General features: G+C 53.2%; 1 protein-coding gene across 1 annotated transcript; it reads right to left on the bottom strand.

Moving 5' to 3' along the window:
• Window positions 1–553: 553 nt before the first annotated feature.
• Window positions 554–25,047, bottom strand: KASH5 (KASH domain containing 5). Its single transcript, XM_049901802.1, has 20 exons — window positions 25,005–25,047; window positions 21,160–21,264; window positions 20,538–20,724; window positions 19,971–20,035; window positions 18,665–18,734; window positions 18,273–18,434; window positions 17,575–17,692; window positions 17,204–17,254; window positions 9,567–9,644; window positions 9,266–9,322; window positions 8,895–8,954; window positions 6,743–6,807; window positions 6,458–6,545; window positions 5,951–6,073; window positions 5,775–5,870; window positions 4,305–4,342; window positions 2,425–2,470; window positions 1,248–1,312; window positions 1,030–1,158; window positions 554–927 (listed from the first exon to the last, which is right to left on the bottom strand). The coding sequence occupies exons 1-20, from the start codon at window positions 25,045–25,047 to the stop codon at window positions 783–785; spliced, it is 1,791 nt and encodes a 596-aa protein (XP_049757759.1). The 3' UTR covers window positions 554–782.
• Between the last annotated feature and the right edge of the window lie 517 nt (window positions 25,048–25,564).

Genomic DNA, 25,564 nt, shown 5'->3' with positions numbered 1-25,564 from the left:
TTCATCTGAATTAGTTGCTGTGGCAAGACACTTTATCTGCCTACCCAAAATGCACCCTTGCTAACAAGCCAGATGATGCTGGGCAGTAGGGTGCCAGCTCCAGGGGAGACGCCCTGCCAGTCTGCCTTGCAGCTGGGGGTGGGTGGTCAGGCTAAAAGTTTCCTTCCTAGTCAAGGAGAGATACAAGTCTGCTGGCGGCCCTGGGAAGGGTTTTCTTGTCTTTATAAAAAGGCCAGTGTCATTGAATTGTACATGTAGAAGTTGTTGAAATGCTGTATCCTGTGGTGTCTATTTTCACCAAAAAATGAAATCAAATTTTTAAAAAAAGGGAGGGGGGGGAAGAATAAACATAAGAACCTACACGCACACTAAGGAGCGATGTGTCCTTCGGGAGGTTTTATTGTTTGTTTGTTGTATTGTTGTTCCCTCCTTCCGGCAGATTTGAGGTATGAAGCTATGGCACCTCCTGAACATGAGGGTAAGGATAGGAGGGTCACAGAGACCCTTACCTGGTGCTGTGGAGACCCGGGACTGTGGACCCACAATGGCCCACCCCAGACTCGTTCTGTGAGGAGAATAACACTTATATTTTTGGTTGTGTTTCTTGGTTCTTGAGAAATGCTGTGGCAGACATCAAAAACAAGGAGAATTCACCTAAGCCGGGTCTTAATATTAGGGTAACCCCAAGTAAGTGCCACAGCCACGGCTCGGGGGGTAACAGGAGAATGAACCCCCGGGGGGGGTTTATTGAACTCGGACCTGCTGGGGAGCGGGGAGCAGGCTCACACTGGGGGGGCCTGGAGGTAGCTGAGCTGGAGGTGGGGCCAGGTGGGGGGCGGGGACCGGCCCAGCAGCAGGATGGTAAGCAGCAGCAGCAGCAGCACCAGGCCCAGGAATGGCGCGGGGACCAGCGGGGGCCGCGTGACCCTGGGGGCGGAGGGAAGCGTGCAGAGGGCAGGACCGGGAGACCACGCCTTCCAGCCGCGCCCCCAGAATCTGCCCTCGTCCCCCGGGCGCCTTGGGGCACACCTGAACTGTTGGGGCTGCAGGAAGGGCAGGCCGAGCTGGTGCGGGTGCCGCCTCCTGACCTGGACCAGTTCTTTGGTCGCTGGCACCGGCACCAGGGCTCGCTGGAGGTTGGGTTCGGGTGCGGCAGGGCTGCTAGAGAGAAAGGAGGGAAGGGGAGATGGCTGCTAGGCTTTTCCCCTATTCCCAAGTCCCCTCCCAGGCCCCGCAGGCCCTGTTACCTCTCAGGAGGGCTTTTTGGGATGTCTCCAGGGTGAGGGGCTCCCAGAGGGATGGGGAGATCCGCCTGGGGAACAAAGGACGAGTGTTAGTCACTGGGTACCGGATTGGCCTTCAGTTCAGCCCAAACCAGTTGCCATCAAGTCGACTCTGACTCACAGCGACCCCATGTGTTACAGAGTACAACTGCTCCATAGGATTTTCTTGCCTGTAATATTTACAGAGAATGAACTCAATGGCACCTAACAACAACAATCTTTACAGAAGTAGATCACCAGGCCTTTCTTCCGTGGTGCTGCAGGGTGGGTTCAAACTGCCAACCTTTAGGTTAGCCCTCGACTGCAAACTGCACCACCTATGGACCTCTACTGGATTAGTGGGGGCCTCAAATCCAATGAGAATGAAAAGAACAGACAGGGAGGGTCACAGGGAAGACAGGCAGGGATCGGAGTGATGTGTCTACAAGCCAAGGAACCCCAGCAGCCACCGGAAGCCAGGAGAGAGGTGTGGGATGGTTTCTCCCTCGGAGCACCCAGAAAGCTCCAGAGCCAACCCTAATTTCGGACTTCTGGCCTCCAGAACTGTGAGAGAATACATTCCTGCTGTTCAAAGCCACCCTGTTTGTGGTACTTTGCTGTGATTCCCCACCCCCCCCCCCCCAGTAAGCTCACACACCATTGGAGGGTCCCAGCACCCAAAGCAGGGCCCGAGAACTGGGATTGCCATCTCACCCACACTGCTGCTGGGAGGAGTGAAGGGCCAGTGTGTGTGAAGCAAAGCTGTGACAGGCTCCACGCCCCCGAAGGAGTTCCAGGTAGAAGCAGAGGGCCATCCCCTTCCCTGGCACGTGGGCGTGGGTGTGTGTGCACTGATGCAATCTGGGGGTGTGGCTGTGTCTGTGTGGGCTGCGGATGCTACCCTGTGTGTGTGTGTGTGTGTGGGTAGCTGGGGGTCCCCTGGGAACATCCTGGCCGCCCACTGGCCTCCAGGCCTCCCCCCTTCTCCCCCTCCGTTCTCATTAGCTGCATCGAGCACCTTGTTATTTCTCGGCCAAATGATTTTTCTCTGCTCGGAGGAGTGGGGGGGCTGGGGAAGGGCTGAGGCTGCTGCGTCAGCTGGTCAGCCTCTAGGGGGGGAGGCAGCTAAAGGGAGCAGGGAGGGGTCCCAGTGACTGCCTACCAGGATAGAAGCCTCTGCTTCCTCCTCTTCCTCTCTTACGGGCAACCTGAGGAGACAACAATCAGTGCAAACACTCTCCATGTCTGTTGGTCCTACTGCCCTCTGCGGGCTGGGAGGGGGCCGTCTGAGCAGGGCCTGGGGACCACGCATGGGCTCGGGGTGTCCTTCAGCCCAAGCAGCAGAATTTCCTGTGCAGGTTAGCATGTGTCTTTTTCAGGTGAATTTTCCACCAGATTCTCAAAAGAGTCTGTGACTACCCTTGCCCCCAACCCAGCCAAGGGTAAGAGGGGCCTCTTCACCTCAAATTGCTTTCTTTGCTACGATTTTCCCAGGTGACTCTCCAGCTGGGAACTGAGGCTCCCAGCTCCCTCATTCCCCCAAACACCAGAGACTCAGACCCACTGAGACCCCAAGGCAGCAAAGAAGCTCCAGGTCCCCCTTTTTGTCTAGCAAGCTTGTACCATTTCCAATGAGTCTCATTTTACTGGGTTTTCTTTGGGGACTAGACCCCAGCTCAGACCTCCTCCCTCAAGATCCCAACTCTTCAGTTCCCATCCCCATCCCAATCACTGATCTCAGGTGTGCAGGCCCCCAGCCTTTGCCCTGTCACAGCCCCCGCTGTGCCTCTCCAGTGACTCAGGCCTCAAGGTGTCCGACCCGGCTGCCCCTTGGAGACCCGGACTTCCACACCACCTGCCACTACCTTCCTGGGGGACCAGGGACCAGCCCTTCAGTCACCAGCTTCAGACCCAACACCCTCAGGGATACAGCTATTTCCTTGACACCTGCCCCCCGCCATGAGGGGTCCTGGCTGTAGTCCTCCGGCCTCCACTCCAATCAGAGACACGCTGTCTAATCCCCTGAAACTTCTACTCTGGACCCAGGAATCTAGCCCCCCTCCCCTGTCCCCTCAAGGTCCAAGTCTTCAGCCCAGATACCTTCAGGGCCCTAGGAACCCCACCTCCCCCCCCTCCTAGCTTCTCAACCTGTGAGACATACTGCACCCCCACCTCCCGGAAATTCGTTAAGTCTAGCCTAGCACCAGGGCCCACCTGCTGTCAGCCCCTTCTCCTGGCCATTCTCTGGTGACGCATGCGGAGGTCACAGATCTGAGCCCCCAGCCTGCCCAATCTCGCTCTGCCCAGACAAGTCCAATTAGAGGCCCAGGCAGGCAGCCTCATTAGTTGTTACAGCCGGGAGCCCACAAAGGGGGAGCAGGAAGAGGGAGGCACCACAGGAAACCGGAGGCCCCCCGAGGCCAGGGCCCAGGGGAGGGTGGGCAGAGCTATCTAGAGCTTTCTATGTCCTCTGAGGCCTGGATACAGCTTCCTGGCAGTCGAAGGCACAGGAGTGGGATTTACCCATCAGCAGCTGAAGGATGACATCAGCCCCAACACCAAGTGCCCAAGTCACACAGCTGGGGTTCGGACCCAGGCAGTCAGATTCCAGAGCCTTCCACCATTCTCTGACTGGAGCTCTCGAAAGGCCCCATCTGGGTTGCCTGCATCCCAGGGCTCCCGGGAGAGGTGTGTTCTGTGAGAGGGTAACTGTGCACGGGAGCTGCCCACCTGCCTGGCAAGAGGTCTCCTGTACACCCATGCTCCTGCAAGACTCCACTTTGGGGTCACCTCCCCGGAAGCCTCCCCAGCACCCCGCACCCCCCTGGTAGGGTCAGGTGTGTGGTACTCCTCCTCCTAGAACTGTCTGGGTCCTGAAGGCAGGGCCAGGTCTGATCCACCCCCTGGTCCTCAGCCCTGGGGAACGAATGGAGTGACTGGGTGACTCCCTCAGGCCTCATCAGGTCCCCTCCACTAGATGCCTGTGCATTAGGCATCTCAGCCTGGGTGGAGGGGTGTCCCCGGAGGCCACGAACTCCTTACCACATCGAGTGCTCACTCCATTCTTCCTGGAAGTTTCTCTGTGGACAGAAAAGGGCAGGGACATTTGGGTGATTCCCCTGCCTCTTCTCACTCAGATCCTCTCTCTGGGGCTTCAGCCACACCCCCCACCCTACTGATATCCATGTTTCTCCCCCAAGTCCCAGATCCCCATACACGGTGGTCTCCAGGGCTCCAGCCACACACAAATCCATCAGCTTCTAGAACCTGCCATCCTCTTAGGCACCCACCCGAGGATTGCTCCAGTACCCCCATGAGCAGAAGCCAGAAAATGGACAGTTGCTCTTGATTTGACTCCTGAGGTATTCAGGAGACCTGGTCCCCCAGGTCCCCTGGTATGTCCCACAAGTCTGTCACACTCACCTTGTCCCAAAAGGAGCTCAGCATTTCCCTTCCAAACCCACTTCTCCCGGATTCCCAATCTTGGGCAGTCCCCACCATCTGCCTGGTTTCTCTGGGCCAGACACCAGGCCCAGGCCTCTCTCCATTTTCTCCCCGGGAGACTTCTCATCCTTGCCTGTGTCCTCGACCAACAACTCTAAACATTTCCCTGAGCTTCAGCCTTGTGCACCCAACTGCCTCCAAGTGGCTCCCCTGGACGGCCCTCAGGTCCCTCACTCACCACTGTGCAAGGCAAATTCAAAACAATATAAAATTGTTTACAGAGCTGTTAACAATATTTTCTTAAAAAAAAAAAAGAATTCTTTTGGTGCTAATGGATTATAATCTCACTTTTCCCTGATGGACACTGAAGGTGACTTGTCTCAGCTGTTTCACATGTCGTTGAACCATTGTTCAGATAATGATGGAAGTCAGAAAGCAATGGTTGTGTTTGTTGCCAATTCAGCTCCCAATGATGGTGACCCCATGTGTGCAGGGTAGAACTGCCCCACAGGGTTTTCAAGGCTATGACCTTTCAGAAGCAGATTGCCAGGCCTGTCTTCTGAGGAATCTCTGGGTGGGTTTGAACTGCTAATCTTTCACTAGTGGTCCAGTGCTTAACCATTTGTACCACCCAGAGAATCCTCGTAAAGCAATGGCTGTGAAAATTAATAATAGCTTAACATAGCCTCAGTTGACATCAAGATTGCAGAGTGAGCTTGAACTTGCTAGGCTTTTCTTAAAGGTGCCTTGTATTCAAACCACAAACCCTTGTTCACTTAGGATCTTTCTGTTGTTGTCATTGTTGGATGCCCTCGAGTTGATTCTGAATCATAGCAACCCCATGTGACAGAGTAGAACGGCCCCATAGGGTTTCCTAGGCTGTAATCTTTACAGGAGCAGATCACCAGGCCTTTCTCCCAAGCACTTAACTGTTGTGCCACCAGGGCTCCTTTATGATCTCCCTCCTGCAGCACAATTTTAAATGAGGTGATTCTTGACAGTGTGTTTTCTAAAAACCAAAACCAAAGTGCACAAAGCAATCTGTGGATTTGCTTTGTTCCCTTTCACCTGTGGGACCAGTTGGTCAGTTCCTGGAGGGCAGGGGTGACGTCCTGGCTGGCTGGTGGCTCTGTATCCCGCACACAGCAGACTCGCAGTTGGTATCTGCTCAGCGAATGGGGGAATGAGCAAAGGTGTGGCCCCTCACCGCTCCAGACTCCTGTGCTCACCTCCCTCATGCTCACCTGTCCCCCAGGTGGGGCTTCAGTTGGAAAGGTGGCTTCTTCGTCAGTCTCATCAACTTCCTCCCATTCCCACACTCCGCAAAGAGGGCTGGAGAGATCTGCCGCAGCGCCCACGTCTTCTTTCTGGGAGGGGAGGAGATGGGCTTAGGTGTAGAGACAGGAATAGAATGCGAGGTGGCACAGGGCTGGGGTGGGGATGGGTGGGGAGTTAGGGGAGACAGTAACAGGGGAGGGTTTGGTGCATTAGAGACCATTCTGGGGGTGATAACAGAAAGGGGTTAAAATCGGGGCTGGGTCAGAGCTGGACCTCATGGGCTTGGGCTTGGCAATGGGGTTTGGGTCAGGATCTGAGGTAGAGAGAGAATTCAAGAAGCCCTGAGATTAGGGTGGGAGCCTCTTTGGCAGCAATGGGAGTTAACGATGGGCGGGTGTGAGGGTCAGAGTGAGGAGACATTGGGAGTTTCTGCCTTGGTGGCCTCTAGGGTGCTCCCAGGGTACCAGGCCCACCTGTTGAATGGCCTCAATCTCCACGCCCAGTGATGATGGCAGCAGCTTGGTCCAGCCCACTCTTCTCACCTGGGCCCCTTCAGGTAGCCTAGCCACACAGTCAGGAGGAGGGAAGGCTGCCACTGAGCCTGTCACCTCTTGTCCATCAGCCTGTTCTGGGGCCTCTGCCCTGCCCACAGAGGGGCTGGAGGCAGAGGGGTGGTTGGGGGTGGAAATTTGGGGACGTATCCCTGCTCTCAGCCCCTCCTGCTCCTTTTACCCCCTGGGCTCCACTCCTCCACTCACTCATCTGGCCCCTTGTGGGTCTGACTCAGCTGCTCCTCCAGGTGTGATATCTCCAGCCTCAGCTCCTGCAAAGGGGGGCACCTGGCTCTCCATTGTTGCCCATCCCCCACTGCTGGTCTCCTCTCCCAAGGTCCACTCTACTTCCCCACTTCTTTGGGCTCCCCCAGACTCATACAGCCAAGGGACAAGGGGAAGAAAGCAGTGACAGAAACTTTGAAAGCTAAAGAGGGGCAGAGAGCAACAGAAACCCAGGCAATAAACCACAGCCAGGAAAATTTAGAGCACAAAGACAGATAAACACACACAGAAAAACAAGAGACACAGACACATAGGGTGTGTAAGAGACTCAGAGACCAAAGACAAACCAGAGACAGAGCTACCCAGGAAGACAGCTGCCTGTCTCCCAAAGAGGGGCAGAGACAAGAATCAAAATGAGGTAGCCAGGCAGGAAAAGATGCTCAACATCATTAGTCATTAAGGAAATGCAAATCAAAACCACAAATACCACTTCACCTCCACCAGGATGGCTATTATAAAAAACAAAAACATAAAAAAAAATGGAAAATAACAGGCATTGGCAGTGCCAGTAGGAAGTGTGGGGGTGTGGACTGCAACGGGTGACACTGTCAGAGGGGGTGACACTGTCAGAGGGGGTGACACCAAAATGACTGTCTATAAAATTTTTGTGCAGTGTTTCCACAGAAATTTATTATTTTTATAAAAATATCCCTGTAGTTAGTTATAACAACAACAAAAAAACAGTTTCAAGCCCAGCTCACGTGTATCAATCAATATATCTACAAGGCTAAAAATCTATGCTAATTTACTAACGCGCGCCAGTCAGAGCTGTCAGTATTACCCAATTACAATGACTCTTCAAATCACATGGTTTCATCTGCAGGCGCTACAAGCAGGTACTGTTTGCGTTGCTGCTGGTGTTTTTGTAGTTGCTGCTTTTGTCAAATTTTCCAGTACTTTAGGTACAATATTGTGGTAATTGGCATGTGGGGGGAGCGATACTATGCGTTACCATACTGGGTGACACTAACTCTAGTGATGCCATTGGGTGTTGGCAAGGACGTGAAGAAATCGGAACCCTTACCTACTGCTGGTCAAATTGTAAAATGGGGCAGCTGCAGTGGAAAACAGCTCAGTGGTTTCTCAAAGAGTTAAACATGGAACTACCATAAACCCAAGCCAAACCAACCCCATTGCTGTTGAGTTGATTTAGACTCACAGTGACCTAGACATAGTGACCTAGAGTAGAACTGCCCCGTACGGTTTCCAATGAGCACCTGGTGGATTTGAACTGCTGACTTTTTGGTTAGTAGCCGTAGCTCTTAACCGCTGTGCCACCAGGGTCTCTATTCATAGCGTAACTATTCGTAATAGCCAAAATGTGGAAACAATTCAAGTGAGCATCAACAGATGAATGGATAAACAAAATGTGGTATATCCCTACAATGAGATATCACTCAGCCATAAAAAGGAATGAAGTTCTGCTACATGCTATGACATGGATGAGCTTTGGAAACATAATGCTGAGTGAAAGAAGCCAGACACAAAAGGATAAGCATTGTATGATCCCACTAGTATGAAATATCTAGAATTACAGAGACCAGAGTTTATTAGTGGGCTGAGGAGATGGGGAAACGGGGAGTTACTGCTTAACAGGTATGGGGATTCCATTTGGGGTGATGAAAATGTTTTGGAAATAAATAGTGGTGACAGTTACACAACACTGTGAATGTACTTAATGCCAATGAATTGTACACTTAAATGGTAAAATGGTAAATTTCATGTATATTTTACCACAATAAAAAAAGTGGGGAAAAAAATGAGCCAGACAGACACAGACCTGTGTAAGAGGCAGGGAGAAGGTACTCACAGAGGAGGAAACTGAATGGGTGACAGAGATAGATAGAGTAACAGCGAAACCACGCAAGGCAGAGAGAGAGGCAGAGAGCGGGAGAGACGCAGTCCTACAGTAGAGAGGGAAGAAGCGAGATGTGGAGACTCAAAAAAATGACCCACGCAGACAGAAAGAGGCACAGGGAGGGAGAGGCAGCAAGCCTCAGAGGTGGCAAAAGAGTAGTGGGAGGGCCAGGCCAAGTGAGGGCAGCATCCGTGGGTGGGGACAGGTGGCTGTTACCTGGGTGGTCGCTTTGTACTCCTCCAGGGTCTTGACCAGGCTCTCTGCATGGTGGGTGCGCTGGGAAAGCCCAAAGCTGACTGAGACTGGGCCCGGCCCCCAGAGACACCGGGAAGGGTAGTGTGGGATGCTGGTGCGAGCTTGGGGAAGAGCAAAGGCTTGAGGGAGAGCACTGGCCACAAGGGCTTTTAGGTCCTGGGGACAAGCCTGAGCCGGGTCATGCTGGTGATCCTAGCAGATCCCCAGCCCCCACCCTCCCAGGTTACTGATCTCCAGGGACTGGGTCCAGGCAGGCTTTCTCTTTGCAGGCTGGTGCAGGGGCAGGCAGGTGCACTGGGAGGCAGGCTGGTCTCCTTCTCCAACCTCCTCACCTCAGAGAGGATGGCTTCTCGCTGGCAGATGAGGCACTCACACTCGTACAGCTGCCACTGCCAAGGAAGGGGTGCATCCATCCGTCCAGCCCAGATGCTCCGGGGCCTGCCCTGCCCTCCTTCTGGGCCATCCCACTCCCCTCCGGCCATGGCCCTGGACAGCTGGGAGTCCAGCTTAGCTGCCTGGGTGGCTTTCTGGGAGACTGCTCTCACCAGGTGGCAGAGCTGGAGGTGGTAAAAATGGCCCAGGGAGGGGGAAGTGGCTGGGCATAGGGGGGTGGTGGATGGGTGGTGGCAGCACCTTCAAAGCTTCCTTCTCTGTGGTCAGCTCCTCACTCCGCCTCTTCATTCCATCACGCTCAGCCAGTAACTTCCCATTCTGGAAGAAGGAAGGGCAGTCAGGTTTGGGTCAACAAATGATGATGCTAATATTCAAGGCTGAAAGAGTCCTGGTAGTGCAACTGTTAAGTCTTTGGTTGCTATCAAAAGGTTAACAGTTCTAACCCACCCAGTGGCTCCACGGGAGAAAAGACCTGGTAACTTCCATAAAGATTACAGCCTAGAAAATCTTATGTAGCAGTTCTACTCTGTCACACGGGGTCGCTATGAGTCGAAAATGACTCAAGGGCACCTAACAACAAGAAGAAGCATTTGCTATGCTTTAGTTCATTCAATCCTCCCGGCCTTCTGAGTGGGACCTGGGCTTTCATCTCTCTGTGCATCAGTGCCTCAGCTGTACAGGTGGAGATAATAATGAGACCTGCCTCATGGAGCTGCTGTGGGGTTCAAATGAGCTAAAAACAACTGCTAACACTTAGTGAAAGAGCCCTGGTGGTGCAGTGTAACCGAAAGTTTGGCAGTTCAAACCCACCAGTCACTCCGAGGGAGAAGGGTGTGGCAGATTCCCATGAGGTGGAGGTCAGACATGCCGCCTCCTTCCAACATTTTTACCAGTTCTGACACCAGCCGTCCCCTCCCATGGCACTCTCTACTTCTCTGCTGGGTTCCACAATTCCTTGCAAGGGCCACACAGAACTCACAGACAACACTCACGATTATGGGGTTTATTAGGGAAGTAATAGGTTACAATTCAGGTTCAAGAACACTCAGGATACAGTTCTTCCATCAGGACAGCCTCTTCTCAGCTGTGCTCATAGGTGTGCCTCTCTCTGGCCCCTCGGCCTCTTCCCTGCTCAGGCAAGTCTTACAAAGCTCTTTTAGCTCTGCTGATAAGTGCCCAGAGGCACACCACTATGCCAGCAGGACTCCTGCCTGAAGGCACTCAGCTCTCTGGCTCCGTATGTCAGCAAGCCTAACCCTGACAAGTGTCTGGAAGCACCCTACTCCACCAGCAAGCCTCCTGCCTGAAGGCGCTCAACGTTTTCCCTCCATGGACCAGGAAGTCCGCCGCACCATCTCCTAGTTCTGCTGACGCTGTTCCTCTGCTGCTGCTTCTTGCTGTCTCTGGTGTTAAGCTGTCTCCTAGACCCAGGTGGTTCTTAGCACAGGTAACCAGGGCCAAAGGATGCGTTCCACTCCTGGCTCCTCCTTCTTGGTGGCCTAAGGTCTCCCCTTCCCACCTCTGAGATGGCTCATTTTAAGCCTAGTGGGACGGCAAAGGAAACCTTGGTGGTGTAGTGGTTAAGTGCTACGGCTGCTAACCAAAGGGTTGGCAGTTTGAATCCGACAGGCACTCCTTGGAAACTCTATGGGGCAGTTCTACTCTGTACTATAGGGCCGCTATGAGTTGGAATTGATTAAACACTGGGTTTGGGTTTTTTTTTGGTTTGGGACAGCAAAACTGACCAATCCCCTCGTTAGGGTTCCATATACCTTATTTGCATGGTCCTACCCCAACAAAGGTGCTATGCACCTCATTTACATTATTAGCAAGCTATCCAGTCCCCTTGGTGGGCCACAGTACCTCACTGGCATAGTCACACCCAGGCATTTGGCAGGAGTTACAAAGACATGGCTAGAAGGGCCATATTAATTCACTGCACAGAAGCTTCTGTAAAGATCATAGCCTTGGAAACCCTATGGGGCAATTCTATTCTGTCGTATATAGATAGGGTTGCTATGAGTCAGAATCCACTCAACGGCAATAGATTTGGTTTCGGTTTAGCAGTTAGTGAGCACTTTGCATGCAGTAATTCATTTTTCTTCTCCCATTTTAAAGATAAAGAAAACCCTGGCAAAGGTGGAGCAACTTGCCCCAGGCCACACAGATGGTAATATACGCAAATGTATATTGATTAATGCTAATGAGCACAAAGCATTTAGAATAGTGCCTGGCTTAGAGATACATGGAGTGTTTGATAAATGTTAGAATATATACATAAAACAAGGTCCCTTGGTTATGCAAATGTTTGTGATCCACTGTTAACCTGAAGGTTGGGAATTGGAACCCCACCTAGCCATACCGCGGAAAAAAGGTCTGGCCATCTGCCTCTGTTATGATTGTCGTTGTGTGCTGTTGAGTTGATTTCAACTCACAGCAACCCTATATGACAGAGCAGAACTGCTCCATAGGATTTTGCAGGCTGCAATCTTTATGGAAGCAGATTACCACGTCTTTTCTCCTGCAGAGTGGCTGGGTGGGTTTAAATTGCTGGCCTTTTAGTTAGCAGCCAAGCTCTCAACCATTGTGCCACCAAGGTTCCTTAAGATCATAGTCAAGAAAAACCTACGGTAACACATGGGGTTGCGATGAATTGGAATCGACTGGTCAGCAACTAACAACAAACAGCATACATAACAACAAACAACACACATATACGTTGTTTGTTCTTCTGCATATGCATGTTGCTTGTTGTTGTTAATATACGTATATGTATAAAAGGGGCCTTGGTGGTGCAGTAGTTAAAGCACTCAGCTGCTAACCAGAAGACTGGTGGTTTGAAGCCACCAGCAGCTCTGTGGGAGAAAGATGTGGTGGTCTGCTTCCATAAAGCCTTACAGCCTTGGAAACCCTATGGGGCAAATTATACGCTGTCCTATGTGGTCATTATGAGTCAGCATTGATGGCAGTGGGTATATATATATAAAACATACACATAACATACTTTTAAAATATTTAAAAAACTTATTATATATTTTTTAATATAAACTGTTGCCGTTGAATTGATTCTGACTCATGGAAATCCTATAGGACAGAGCAGAACTGCCCCACTGGTCTTCCAAGGCTGTAATCTTTACAGAAGCAGATGGCCACATCTTTCTCCTGTGAAGTGGCTGGTGGGTTTGAACCTCCAATCTTTCAGTTCACAGCCGAGTGCTTTAATCACTGAGCCACTAGGGTGCCTCTATTTTTTAATATACACAAAAGTAAAAAGAACAGTATAATGTACCCCCATTACCCTTTACCTCTCTATCCTTCAGGTTTTTTGTTGTTTTGTTTTACTAGATTATTTCAAAGCAAACCCTAGACATCATATTATTTCACCTATAACGATTCCACATTTCTTACTTGAGGACTTTTTTTAGTCAGACCACATTATCAGTACCACCATTAATAAAATCCCTAATAATGCCTTAATATGACCCCATTCCCAGTTTGTGCTCATTTTTCTCTGTTGGTCTCACAAAGGGTCTGTCTGCATTTAATTTGTTTGAATTGGGATGCAAAAAAGGCCCACCATTACTTTCACTCAGAATGTCTCTGATTTTTTAAAAGTTTAGCCTTTGATTTTTTTTAAGTTTCTTTACTTGTTTTTTGTTTTTTTTTCCAAGCAGTGCTCCTAATACTACCACCACTTGTCTGTGCACTTCATCTGTCGAAGCCACCAGGTTATCAGTCCTGTGGAACTGCCCACATTGGGATTTGACGGCTTGCATTTGTGGGGAGTCAATTTGTCCCTCTATCCTCCTTGTTAAACTGGCGGGTAGCTCTAGAGCCCTCAACAGGCTCTTGCTTGATTTTTTGGCGAGAAGACTTCATGGGTGGTCTTACATATGCCATATTGTGCCATTCAGGAAGAACGTAATGACTCACATTTTTATTCTGATGCTCAATTTTACAGAGGAAATTGAGGAGCAAGGAAGCTATTTGGCCAAGGTCAAGGTCACATGTTGAGTGAGTGGACTCAGACCCAAATCTGATCCCAAATCTAGCACTTCTAACCCCAGATTCTCTTTCTGAACCAGACATAGCCCTGGGTGGCAACAGGGATGGAAAGAGAGCCGGTTTCATCCCTCGCCCCAAGTAGCTCCTAGACTCTTTGATGGAGACTGACCTGGAGCAGCTGGTTACAACAGCGCGAGAGGCAGGCTCTGCTGGGGCTGGCCTGGGCCCCCAGGATTGAGGAGGGCAATCAGAAAAGGCTGCTCAGGGACCAGCACCTGGGCTGAGTCTTCAAGAAGGAGGGTTATCCAGGCAAAGGAGTAGGGCGGGGAGAGATCATGGGCCCTGAGAACAAAATGGCTCAAATCCCAGAGTGGAGTTTCTGGGCATCAGAAGCCTAGTATGTGCACTGTGAGGAGGTCATCAGGGGACTGTGTTTGGGGGCATGGGGGCAGGCTGAGAATGCTTTTTCACCATACCCCTCCTTCTACCTGGTACCCCAGGGGACACCACAGCCAGCTCCTTCCTTCCACCAGCCTGGGCTCTGCTCCAAGTCTTCCATCAGCCACTCTCTCTCTGTCTCTGTCTCAGCGGGGCTGGGTTGCCAGGTGAAGGGCGGAAGGGCGGAGGAAGGACGGGCCAGGAATGCTGTGTCAACATCTGCCCACCTGGTTGGGATTTGCAGCCGGGATTTGGGGCCACTCGGCAGGGAGCCTGGTTACTCAGCTGCTCCTGCCTTCTTCTGCAGTAACCTGAACCTGCTCCTCCGTAGGTTCTTCATTGGAAGGTTGCCTTGAACCCCATGTCTCCAGTGTCTTGTTACTCCAGCATATTCTATTGTTATTTGAGAACTTAATCTATAGATGCTCTGCAGGCAGCTGCAGGGAGGGGAGAGGAGGAGTGGAGGGAACCAAGAATAGCTTCAGTTTATTGAGAGCGCCTAGGATGTCCCAGGTGCTGTTCAAGGCACTTGACTCCCCATGGGGGCTGCTGCGCAGCGGTGTCAAGGCAGGGGTCATTCACTCTGCTTAATTATTATTCTGCCAAGAGAAACCTGCTATTGTCTGGGGTCCACTCTCCAACTCTTAGGGCTGGTGAGTCCCAGCCCCAGCTCTGGGGGTGAATTGAGATCGAAATCTTGGCAGATATGGGAGACTCAGCTGGTTAGCCAACCCAACAGCCACTTTCTTCCCCCTCACTCATCCGCCTCCCACTGAAGAGGCTGAGGAGGAAGCTCTCCTGGCCTCCTTTGAGGCTGAGGTGTCAGTTCCAGTGAGATGTAAGGGGGGTCTCCTGGGGAAGCTTCTGGAAGGCTTATCTTCTGGCAAAAAGGGGAAGCTGCATGGGGAGTATTTTCTGGGGTCCCCTCTTCCTCATGTCTTCCTGGTTTGAAAGAGAACATGAAGTTGGGAGCTGTAGCAGCCATCTGTGATCATGAGGCCACAGGCCAACCAACAAGCCAACGAGTTGCCAAAGCAACCCAGAGACTACCTCCTTCAAAGCCTCTTGTTAAGTAAACAAGTGTCCTTAAGATTGAAGCCACCATTTCCTCGGTGTTCTGTTCCTCAGAGCTGAAAGTATTCCCGACTGATCCGTGGCCATGTTATCTTGGACAGGGATTGGTTTGGATGTGATCATTTGACGCCATTCTGGGCAATGAGCTCTAAACTGGAGGCAAAGTTTTTTCTCATTCTTAAGAGACAGTCTAGTGGGGGCAGTCATGGTTCAGTGGTTGAATTCTCTCTTGCCTTCCATGCAGGAGACCCGTGTCTAATTCCCCACCAATGTATTTCATGCATAGCTACCACCCATCTGTCACTGGAGGCTTGCATGTTGCTATGATGCTGGACAGGTTTCAGTGGAGCTTCCAGACTAGGGCAGACTAGGAAGAAAGGCCTGGCAATCTACTTCTGAAAATCAGCCAGTGAAAACCCTATGGATCACAACGGTCTGATCTGAAACCGATCACGGGAATGGCGCAGGACTGGGCGACATTTCGTTCTACTGTTCACAGGGTTGCCATGAGTGAACGGCAACTAACAACAATGATGACGAGATGTTCTACAAAAAATAGTCACATCCTGTATGTGCGTGATGCTTGCCACCACAACCACCGTTCTGCTTGGAGATTCCCATTGTTCCATGGGGAGAATTTTCACAGAAAAACCAGGGAAAAAGTGGCAAATTTTTTGGGTTTTAAATTTAAAAGCCATAGTGCTAGTGTAGGACAAAGAGATTTTGGGGGAAATACATGATCCAGCAGACCTGTATCACTGCCCTGACTCTGTGGAGTTGGGGAGGGGTGCAGGAGAGTCAGAGAGGAGAGCAAGAGTGTGAAAATGGTCCCAGAGCCATCCCCAAGCCTGGCCAGCTTAGCTTTGATGCAGTGGAGCTGCAGAACCCCTGAGAAGTTTGGGACTCTGAGAGGCGCTGTGTCCCCTTCCCAGCTCAGTCTCGCCAAGGCAGGAGAATAACAGAGTAGTGATGACTGTATGAGGGGCTGAGGCAACGGGGCTCAGTGAGGCCCCTCTGTCCCTTAAGAGTCCTAGGAAAGCAGCCAAACCTCTCCCACACCCTAAGAAGGGTGTAGAAGTGGCCGAGAGAGAGCACCAGGTCTTGTGGGTCCCAGGTCCTGGCAAGGGGGCACCATTTGCAGATGCCGTGAGCCCTGTAAGCCCAGAGATCAGAAGGCAATGCAAGGCTCTCAGCAGACACCAACCTGGAGTGGTGATGTAGGCCGAGAAACAGATGGAACGAGGAACATTAATCCTGTGAACAGCACAGAGGAAGACACCAAGCAATGATGGGCTGCCTCCTAGAGCACTAGGGTGCTCTGTGGATCCCCTGCACCTTAGACGCCACCTTGGGGGTTGGGGGAGGGGATCTTCAACTGAAGAGTTTCAGTTTCAACCTCAAAAGACTAGCCTTTTACCACTCTAGCCTAGCACCTACTCCTGAACTAGGAAGCTATTGGCCCAGAACGAACCGAGGTGATGTTTGTGTCTCAGGTGGAATGGATGGGAAAGGGGCTTGAATTAGAGACGAGATTGAACAGGGCCTGTTCATGTTAAAGGCGAGGCCCTGGGCTTTTGTTTAATCCCCATGACAAGCCCACTGAACAGGCACATTCTCCCCAGATTAAAACTAAGGCTGAGAGAGAAGTCACTTGCCTAACGGTTGCCCATCAGGTAAATGGCAAAGGTGGGAACTGAAGTCAGGGCTGTCTGATGCCAAAGCCTCGGTTTCTTTCACCATAAAAAAAAAAAATAATAATAATACATAAAAAAAACTCAGTGCTATTGAGTCGATTCCGAGTAATACGTATTTATACGTACATATAAAAGCAATACCAACAACTCTGTGGGAGAAAGACCTGGCGATCTACTTCCATAAAGATTACAGCCTAGAAAACCCTACGGGACAGTTCTACTCTGTCACATGGGGTCGCTATGAGTCAGAATTGACTTGATGGCACCCAACAACAATAAAGCTAACTTTTAGTGGGTGCTTCCTATGGGTCCTGCCTTGTGCCCAAGACTCTAGAAGCGTATAATTTCATGCAGCCCCATGAGTGAGATTATCATTATGCCCACTTTTGTAGGTGAGGACACTGAGGCACAGAAAGGGGGGACTGGCCTGTGCTTGCACAGGTGGCCTCACTGTGAACCCTGCAGTCCTCCCCGTCCCACCACTCTCAACAGCCATGGTGGTTCTCACGTTCTGTGATGTGACCTTCAGGGACACTCACACACTGTCTGCCCCACCAGCCTAAGGTTGTTTGGTCCCAGGCTGCTATGAGCTGTTGGGGGCAGCAGGGGTGGGCCCTGGGAAGTTCTGAGGGGTGTGGGAAGGGGCGGGGCGGGGCCTCAGCTCACCTCCTCCTGCAGAGTCTCCATCTTGGCCACCAGGTGCTGCTGCTCCTTCTCCTGACCGACCCCAGAAAGAAGACAGGACCTTAGTCTCCAGCCTCTTTGCCCCCGTTGGCCTTCTCTCACCCCTGGGACGTTGGGGAACAGGGCTGTGGCTGTGGGGATGGGTCGGTGGAGCCCTGATGGTTCCCGCTGTCCCCTTTGTCACAAGAGGAGTGGCAGGTAGACCTGGGAAAGTCTGGGGCAAGTGAGGTCCGGGGTCAGGGAGGAAGCCAGGGTGGCTCCTGCCCCTCACATGCCAGAGTTCAGCTCTGCAGCTCAGACCCCAGGACAGAGGGGTGAAGAGGGCACCAGTGTTGTCCTTGTCCGAGACCCACCGTCTGCCGGGCCTGGGCGAGAAGGCTGCGATTCTGCTCCTCCAGGCTCTTGGCCAGAGTCTTCAGGTCCTCCAGCTCCTCATCCACAGCCTTGGCAAACTGCAGAGCCTGCTGGGCACTGAGAGGGCAGGGGCAGATGGGACATATGAGAGAGAGGAAGGCAGAGATGCAGAGAGAAAGATGCACACAGAGAGACAGAAGCAACAGAGAAGTCCGGGGAGGGGACAGAGGCCCAGAGAGAGGGGGGATAGGAACCTGGGTAGGGGGACAGAGACCTGGAGAGAGCGGGAAAGAGACCCATAGAGAGGGAGAACAAAGACCCAGAGAGAGTGGGGGACAGAGACACAGAGAGACAGGAGGAAAGAGACCCAGAGAGAGGGGTACAGAGACCTGAGAGCTGGGTACAAAGACCTGTAAAGAGAGGGTCAGACCCAGAGAGAGATTAAAATAGAGATACCATGGCCAACATGAAGACAGACACAGGGAAAGGACTAGGCCAATGGGATGGAGGAGCAGACAGACTAAAACAGAGAGGCTGGGAGACAAGAACCAAAGAGCCACAAAAGAAAAAGAAAAGTGAAGCAAGGAACACGCAGCGACAAAGACACAGAGCAGAAGGCACTGACAAAGCAGGCGCAGAGAGCACCTCCGGGTGCTGGAAGGAGGATGAGGGCCGGGAGGGTGGATGGGGCCCCCACCTGCGAAGCTGCTTGCGCAGGGCCGTGATCTCCTCGCTGAGGCGCGCAGTGCCCTCTTCTGCCGTCTCCACGCTCCGCTGGAGCTTGGCATTCTCTCCTGCCAGCCGCCGGTTGCTGAGCTCCAGGTCCTCCAGGCTGCTTAGCAGGTCAGCTGTGGCTGGCCTGGGGACAGAGAAGGGCTGGGGTCACTACCGCAGGCCTTGCTTGCCATCCTAGGCTGGGTAGGTGTGTGTGTGTGTGTGTGTGGACATCTCTCTTGTTGAGAAAGAGAAAGCTAGGGCAAAGCCCTGTCCTGCACCCACTTTCCCCAAGGGCCCCAAGCCCTCACAGGCTGGCAGGCTGAGGATATGGTGGGGAGGGAGAGGGATAGAGGGGGCCCTGAGGATAGGTACAGCTCTGGTCTGGGGTCTTCTTCGCCTCCGAAGCTCTCCAGGTTGGCCAACTCTTCAGCTTCTGGGCATCCTGGAAAAAGGGAGACAGACGGAACGTTGGGTTCCCTGTGACCTTAAATGTCATGTTGGGGTGCCCAGGCTCTGGGGTTCATCATCCTCTGGCTTCCACTCGCATTTCCATTTCTGTGACCTGATCTGCTCCTTGGCTGCACCAGTATAAAGGCCTCTTACTGGTCTGTACATGGAGCCCAGGTGGGATCTCTTGGCTAATCCCTGTCCCCCACACTCATCTTGTCCAATACCCAACAATGGGCGGTGTCTCACCAACCCCTCCTCCCAGCTTCCACCCTTAGGTTTGGCCCCACCATTCACCCTTCAGTTCTCACCCCTCAGCCAGGCAGCCCCCAACCCGTCCCCCTGCCCCTGAGTCTATCTGCCCGCCCCTCCTCTCTGTCCCTACAGTCGCCCCTGGCTCCCCTGGATCATCACCCCGTCCTCCTACCCAGAGTCCCTGCCTCCAGTCTCACCCTATAGCCTTGTCTGCACCCAATAAGGCCCCAGAGGGGTCTCTCTCCCACCAGAGCTGACCTGCCCACCCTCCTCAAAGCACCCACCTCGCCAAGGTTGACTGGAGCAGGTTCAAAGGAATATCATAAAAGCTGTTTTTTTTCCCCCTTCTATTTTGTAATGCAGGAGAAATACAACATGAACCCTGTTTTACTGAGTGCCTCCTATGTTTGAGGTCCTGGAGGTACGTGGTGAGCAGAGTCAAACAAAACCCCAGGGCAGTAACTAATCAGATACTCAGACTTCCGGGGTCACGGGATCTACAGGAAAGGCACACAGATCTGTGAATGAACCTTGGAGTAGGGGTCCTAGAGGGCTTCCTTGAGGAGTCACCCCTTTGCCCAGGGTGTGAAGGATGAGGAAGATGGAAAGGTGAGGACGCGGTGGAAGGTGCCTGGTATATCCCTGGAACTGCAGCCAGGCCCAAGGGACCTGAGAGTAAGGGGGAGCCGGCTGGAGGTGATGTCAGGGGTGGCTGGGCCACACGGGCTGTGATAGTAGGGTTGGTGGAGGAGGAGGAGTTGGAAACAACCTTCTGAGGAGAAAACCCCAAAACATTTAGGAAAGGGCTAGAGGGAGGAGGAAGGCAGCCATAGAGGGCCCTAGAAAGCCAAACTCAGAGCTTCAGGCTAGTGCACTTCCAGGGTTCCACCCTATCCTCTACTCCGCCCAGGGTGGGAAGTCCGCCCACTGTCTGACCCTGGGCCTGCCTGCTTCATTCTATATATAGCAATCTCACCAGATGGCTGTTGCTGGGGGGTCAGGGCCCCTTCGAAGGCGGTCTCCTCTTCCAGCTCTAATCCCCTGTATCAAAGGGATGAGGCTTAGAGCCCCCCTACAGCCACTACCCCCCCAGTCCCAAGCAGCCATGGCAGGGGGATGGCAGGTGGTGGGGGAGGGGACCAAGTCAGGTACAGCAGGCACCGTGGGGAGGAAGGTGAGACCAGATGGTAGTGCCTGGAGCCAGATGGAAAAGCAGGAGGGGCAAGGACTGGGTGTGGAGGAGGAGGGAGGGCAAGTGGCATCTGTCCACCTCACACCTCTTCCTGCACTTTGTTCTAGCAGGACCCCCTCCAAGGGGCCCTAGCCCTTTTATTCCTGGCTCCAGATCCCCTCAGCTCCCCTCCCAGGCACTTCCTCCTCAGGCCTCCCCCCAACCCCATCTCTTCACTTTTCTTTCTTCCTCAGCCTCATTCCAAACACAGTAGGTCCCTGGGCCCATAGTGTGCTGGCTGTAGTGAGCAGGTGAAAGGTCAGATCTGATGAAGGACTTGGGGGCGGGGAAGGTACCAGTGTGGGGACCCACCCATCCAGCTGACAGGCGGCAATCCAGTCTCGCATGACAGCCAGGAAGGTGTCCAGGTCCACGGTGGCCTGAGGGCCCTCCCCGCTGGGGTCCAGGCTGCGGGCCAGTGTTTGGAGGCACGCATCCCGGGGGCCCCGTCCCGTCACAGTCTCCAGGTAGGCCACCACATGGGTCACAGCCACAATGCCTATGGGCAGGGCACATGTGAGGGAACCAGGGGTAGTTGAGAATAGGAACAGGCGGTGGCTTGGGAGGCGGCACCCCTGTCCCGCTGCCAGACTGCCAGACTGAGATACCTTGGATGAGTTCCTCCCCTGCCCCTTGGTCAGCTTTGTCATCTGGAAATGGCTCCTGTCCTGCCCCACTGGGCACCTCAAATATTCGCTGCCCGCCTTCCCCCTTCTAGGCCCCTGGACCCCCCTCTTCCATCTGTGTCCCCCAGTTCATTCCTTCCCACAGTGTCCTGAAAGGCACCCACCCCCTTATCCACTTCCTTCCTGAAACTCCCCACAATCATGCATTTTGTTCCAACAGGATCCCCTTCAAGGGGCCCTAGCCCCAGGCCTCTCTCAGTGGCTCCCCTGTCCCACCCCCAGAGCTTTCATGTATCCTTCCCTCCCACCTGTCCTTTGGGGGTCACAAGCTTCAAACGTGGAGTTGAGTATTTGCTCCTCTAAGCTCAGTGGCGTCCCCAGGCTCCCCTCCTCGGGATGGTCCTGGAGGTACACTGAAGAGACAAGAGGGCCCAACCCACCAGTCAGGAAGAGGGAGAGGGGAGAAGAGGGGAGGAGTGAGCCCCGGACCTGGGTCTTCTTGGCGCCCTGCCCCCCAGCAGCAGGGAGGGAACTCATTTGGAGCCACTGGAGTTGGGGTTGGTGGGAACAGTAGGAAGTTTGGGGTGGGGGCAGCGACCTAAGGGCCCCATCCTGCAGTTCTGTAAGTGCCCCTCTACCCCCTCCCCCTTACTCCTGGCTATCTAAGCCCTATCCTTTGTGACCCCTCCAATCCACCACTAAGGAGCTCAGCTAAGGCTCTGAGATCACGCTTTCCTCCTCGACTTCCCAGCCTCCCAGGCAGTGCTCCAAGGGGGCTGGGGCAGGGGAGGGTGGAGAAGAGAGGATTCTGGGAGGAGCCCTGGGTGAAGCCCTCCCCCATCCCCAGCCAGGAACAATCCGATAACGCCAGGCAGCTCAGATCGATCTAGCTGGGCGCATCTCCGGTCTCCCAGCCCGAAGTGGGGTGGGGGGGCCGGTCGTGCTCTTCCCTGCAAACCCAAGGAGAGGCTGGCATTATTGGGGCCCATGGCCAGGGGCCCTAGTAGCAGGGGGATGGGGTGATCCAGGCAGGGTGTGCGGTGGGGGGTGTCAGACCGACTTGCGCTTGGAGCCCAGCTCCACCGCTGGGATAAACCACTTCCCCTCTCAGAGTCTCAGTTTCCCCACCGGTAAAGTGGGGGTGAAGAGCCCTGGTGCCCTGGTGGAGCAACAGTTAAGCGCTGGGCTGCTAACTGAAAGGCTGGTGGTTTGAACCCACCAGCAGCTCTGTGGGAGAAAAGACCTGGTGATCTGTTCCCATAAAGATTACAGCTTTGGAAATCCTATGAGGGCAGTCCTACTCTGTCACATGTAGTCTCTGTGAGTTGAAAATCAACTCAATGGCAGCCAACAAGGTGAAGGTAAGATGGGTTCGGTCTGTGTATGTGAAGCTCTTATGTCATGGGGTCTGTTCTGGCCACTGCTGTATCCACAGTGCCTGCAGATAGTAGGTGCTCAATAGATGCACGCCTGTCCTGGCCTCAGAAACCTGTGGGGCTGGGCCCATCCGGGCCATCTGGGCTCTGCCTCAGACAAGGGGTGGCATCTGAGGCAAGGGACTTGACCTCCTTGAGCCCGTTTCCTCCTCTGGAGAATGGGAATGGTGTTACCTCCCTCCTAGGGAAGGAATGATGTAAAATCCAGAAAGCTCCTGCCGGCACTTAGCAGGTGTCAGTCCTGTTCTGGGCGTTTCACATGGATTAACTCATCCCACCATGTGGGTAGTCAGTACTATTAGCCCTACTTTACAGATGAGGACACCGAGGCACAGAGAAGTTACAGACTTGCCCAAGGCCACCTGTTGAACATATGAGCCTCTTTCTCATCCCTCTAACTCTTCAGAGGTTCTTCAGTGAGCTAAACTGGGCATCCCTCTGGCTTGAACCCATGCTTCTAGGTTTGGCCTAGAAGAGGGGCAGGAACCCACAGATAGGGGAGATGCCAGGGCCTGTGCCAGGGGCTTTCCCTTAAGTCTTATCTTCTCCCTGTACCCGATCCCACGGGCTCTGAGGATCAGAACTCATCTATACCCTCCCTTGATGTCTCTCTCTGTGTCTCTGTCCCTGCCTCTTCTAGATGGCTTTCTCTCATTCATTCGCCCAGTCTGTCTCGCCTGTGTCTTGCCTCTCCAGGTCTCTTGCCCTCATTTGCTTCCCTGTCTCCCCTTCTTCTCTCTTCTCTTCCCATCTCTCAGTGACTCTCCTCTGCCCAAGCCTTCTCTTTCCTTCCTCCAGCCGTCTCTCTGACTTTTTCCCCTCCTGCCCTTCTCTGTCTCCATCTCCCCCTTTGGGTGTGTTCCTCTCTCTCCTCAGAGCCTCCTGAAGCTGTTTCAGTTCTTGCCTGCGGGTTCCTCAGTGTCTGCACGCCCTCTGCTGGTGCAGGAGAAGTTTAGCCTGGCCAGGCAGCCCTCTGGTTTCCGCAGCCTGGTCTCTGCCTTGGAATTCCTATCTGGAAAGCCTCCTGAGGCCAGAGTCAGGCCTGGGGCGTGGGGCCTTGGGAAAAGAAGCTGGCTCTGCTGCTGACAGCTGGGAGCCTCTAAGAAAGGGACCCTGCCTCCCCCATTAGACTGGACTCTCCCAAAGATGGGAGCCCTGCCTCCTCCTTTAGACTGGGCTCTCCCAGATGGTAGGAGCCCTGCCTCTCCCATCAGACTGGGCTCTCCTAGAGGGTGGGAGCCCTACCTCCTTCTTTAGACTGGGCTCTTCTAAAGGTGGGGGACCTCCCTCCCCCTTTAGACTGGGTTTTCCCAGAGGGTGGGAGCCCTGTCTCCCCTTTCAGACTGAACAAAGGGTGGGAGAGCTGCCCTCACATCAGATTGAGAGCCATCAGAGGGTGCTTATAACACAGTCTAGATGGTTCTACCACTTCTAGGCGTGTGGCCTTTGGCCAAAGACTTTCAAGGCCTCAATTTTCCCGTTTGGGAAAAGCGAGAACAGGAATGTTTTGCTTTGAGGAGCAGTTTGGTTTTGAAATCACTACCATTTGTGGAGCGCTCACCCTGTCCCAGCTTTAAGGCTGCACCACATCGTCACAACACCCCCTGAGGAGTCTCAGTAGGGGTAACCCAGTGCCTTCCTCCCAAAGCAGCTTTTATACCCACTTGGTCTGCATTCTCCCAGTCATTCAAATAATAATTATTGCATTCCTACTATGTGCCAGCCATTGTTCTAGAGCTATGTTGCCCGATACGGCAGCTACTTGCCACTGCGGAGAGTGCAAACTGAGATGCTGTTAGTGTAAAATACACACCAGCTCTTGAAGACTTGGTATGAATAAAAGAATGTGAAATAATCTCATTTGCTGTACTGATTATAGGCTGAAAGGGTACTATTTTGGGTATAGTGGATTAAATAAAATGCATGATTGCCATTTATTTTGCCAGTTCCTTTTTACTTTTTTAAAAAACGCGACTACTAAAAAATTGAAAATTACAGATGTGGTGCATATTAGCTTCTACTGGATGGCACTGCTCTAGGGACTGGGAATCGCAGAGTGAATGAAAGAGACCAAAGCGCTGCTCACATTCCCGTGGCGGAGACTGAGACTAAACTGACAAATAGATGTCAGTGCTGTGAAGAAAAGCAAAGCAGAAAAAGGGAGAGAGTGTCACAGGGCAGCTGTCTTCTGTGAAGTAAGGTAACATTTGGTTTGAGATCTGAATAATGTGAGGGATGAACCTGCAGGTAACTGGGGAAGGCAGTTCCAGGCCGGGGAATAGTGCGTGCAAAGGCTTTTGCTCTCACCGTCTGGCCTCCCCAGAGAAACAGGACAAGGTGTACAGAAGGGTGGGCACACCGAACCGAAGTGAACCAAACCAGCTGGATAGAGTAGAATTGCCCCAAAGGGTTTTCTAGACTGTAATCTTTACAGAAGCGGACTGCCACATCTTTTCTCCCAAGAAGCCGCTGGATGAGTTTGAATCTCGGAGCTTTGGGGTAGTAGTCAAGTGCTGAATTACTTCACCACCAGGGCTGCTTAGGTGGGCACACAGTAGGTACTTAATCAATGTTTGCTTGCTCCTTCCCTCCCGCCCCTGCCCCAAGGTGGAGATTCAGCCACACAAGCCAACTTTCCCAAGTCGTCACTGGGGCCCGCCCTGTTAACCCACTGCTCGCTGCTCAGCACTGACCCCCCACGCCAGCCAGCCACTTACTTGCTGCAGCAGGGCCACCAGCCCAGCCCTCAGGTAGGTCCATGGGCCACTCCGCCCGCTCTGAAGCTGCGGGCAAAGCTAACAGCCTCCCTCCGTCAACAGGGGGGGCAGGGAGGGGACTGGCTGCCTCGAGAGCTCCTGGAAGGACAATCAGAGAATGGCTTCCTCCGACTGGGCACCCGCAGATGGGGGCCTGTGCCACCCTGCCTATGCCCCAGGCTGCTCTCGGGTCTCAGAACCTGTTTGCCCACCCCCGCCTGGACCAAAGCAGTGCCCGCTCTGACCTGTTTTATGGACTGGAGGTGTGGGCTGGGAAAATGGGGGCCTGGGGCGCAGGCAGCAGAGATCAAAGCGGGGGGCTAGTGAGTAGGGGGCACTGCCTCCTGGTCAGGGAGAACAGGGTGGCCTCCTTGCCTCCAGTTGTCCCCACAACCCTGGCTCAGGCCTCGTCCTCTCCCCCTGGACCTAGCCTCCACCTAGCCTCCTCTCTGGTCTCCCAGCCTCCAGTCTCTCCTCTCTAGTCCCTTCTACACATGACCCCAGAGTTGACCTGCCCTTCC

The sequence above is a fragment of the Elephas maximus genome, chromosome 11, assembly GCF_024166365.1.
Source record: "Elephas maximus indicus isolate mEleMax1 chromosome 11, mEleMax1 primary haplotype, whole genome shotgun sequence".
Classification (NCBI taxonomy): Eukaryota; Metazoa; Chordata; class Mammalia; order Proboscidea; family Elephantidae; genus Elephas; species Elephas maximus.
The sequence above is the reverse complement of the archived record's forward strand: the minus strand, read 5'-3'. Positions and strand labels throughout refer to the sequence as shown.

Bases quoted from the DNA above. Each gene is read 5' to 3' on its own strand.
- KASH5 (XM_049901802.1), bottom strand. From the start codon at position 25,047: ATGGACCTACCTGAGGGCTGGGCTGGTGGCCCTGCTGCAGCAA. The intron at 20,036-20,537 runs GTGGGTCCCCAC...CCTTTGATACAG, and splicing joins GCCGCCTGTCAGCTGGATGG to GGGATTAGAGCTGGAAGAGG. The intron at 6,808-8,894 runs GTAACAGCCACC...CCCCCTTTGCAG, and splicing joins AGTACAAAGCGACCACCCAG to GAGCTGAGGCTGGAGATATC.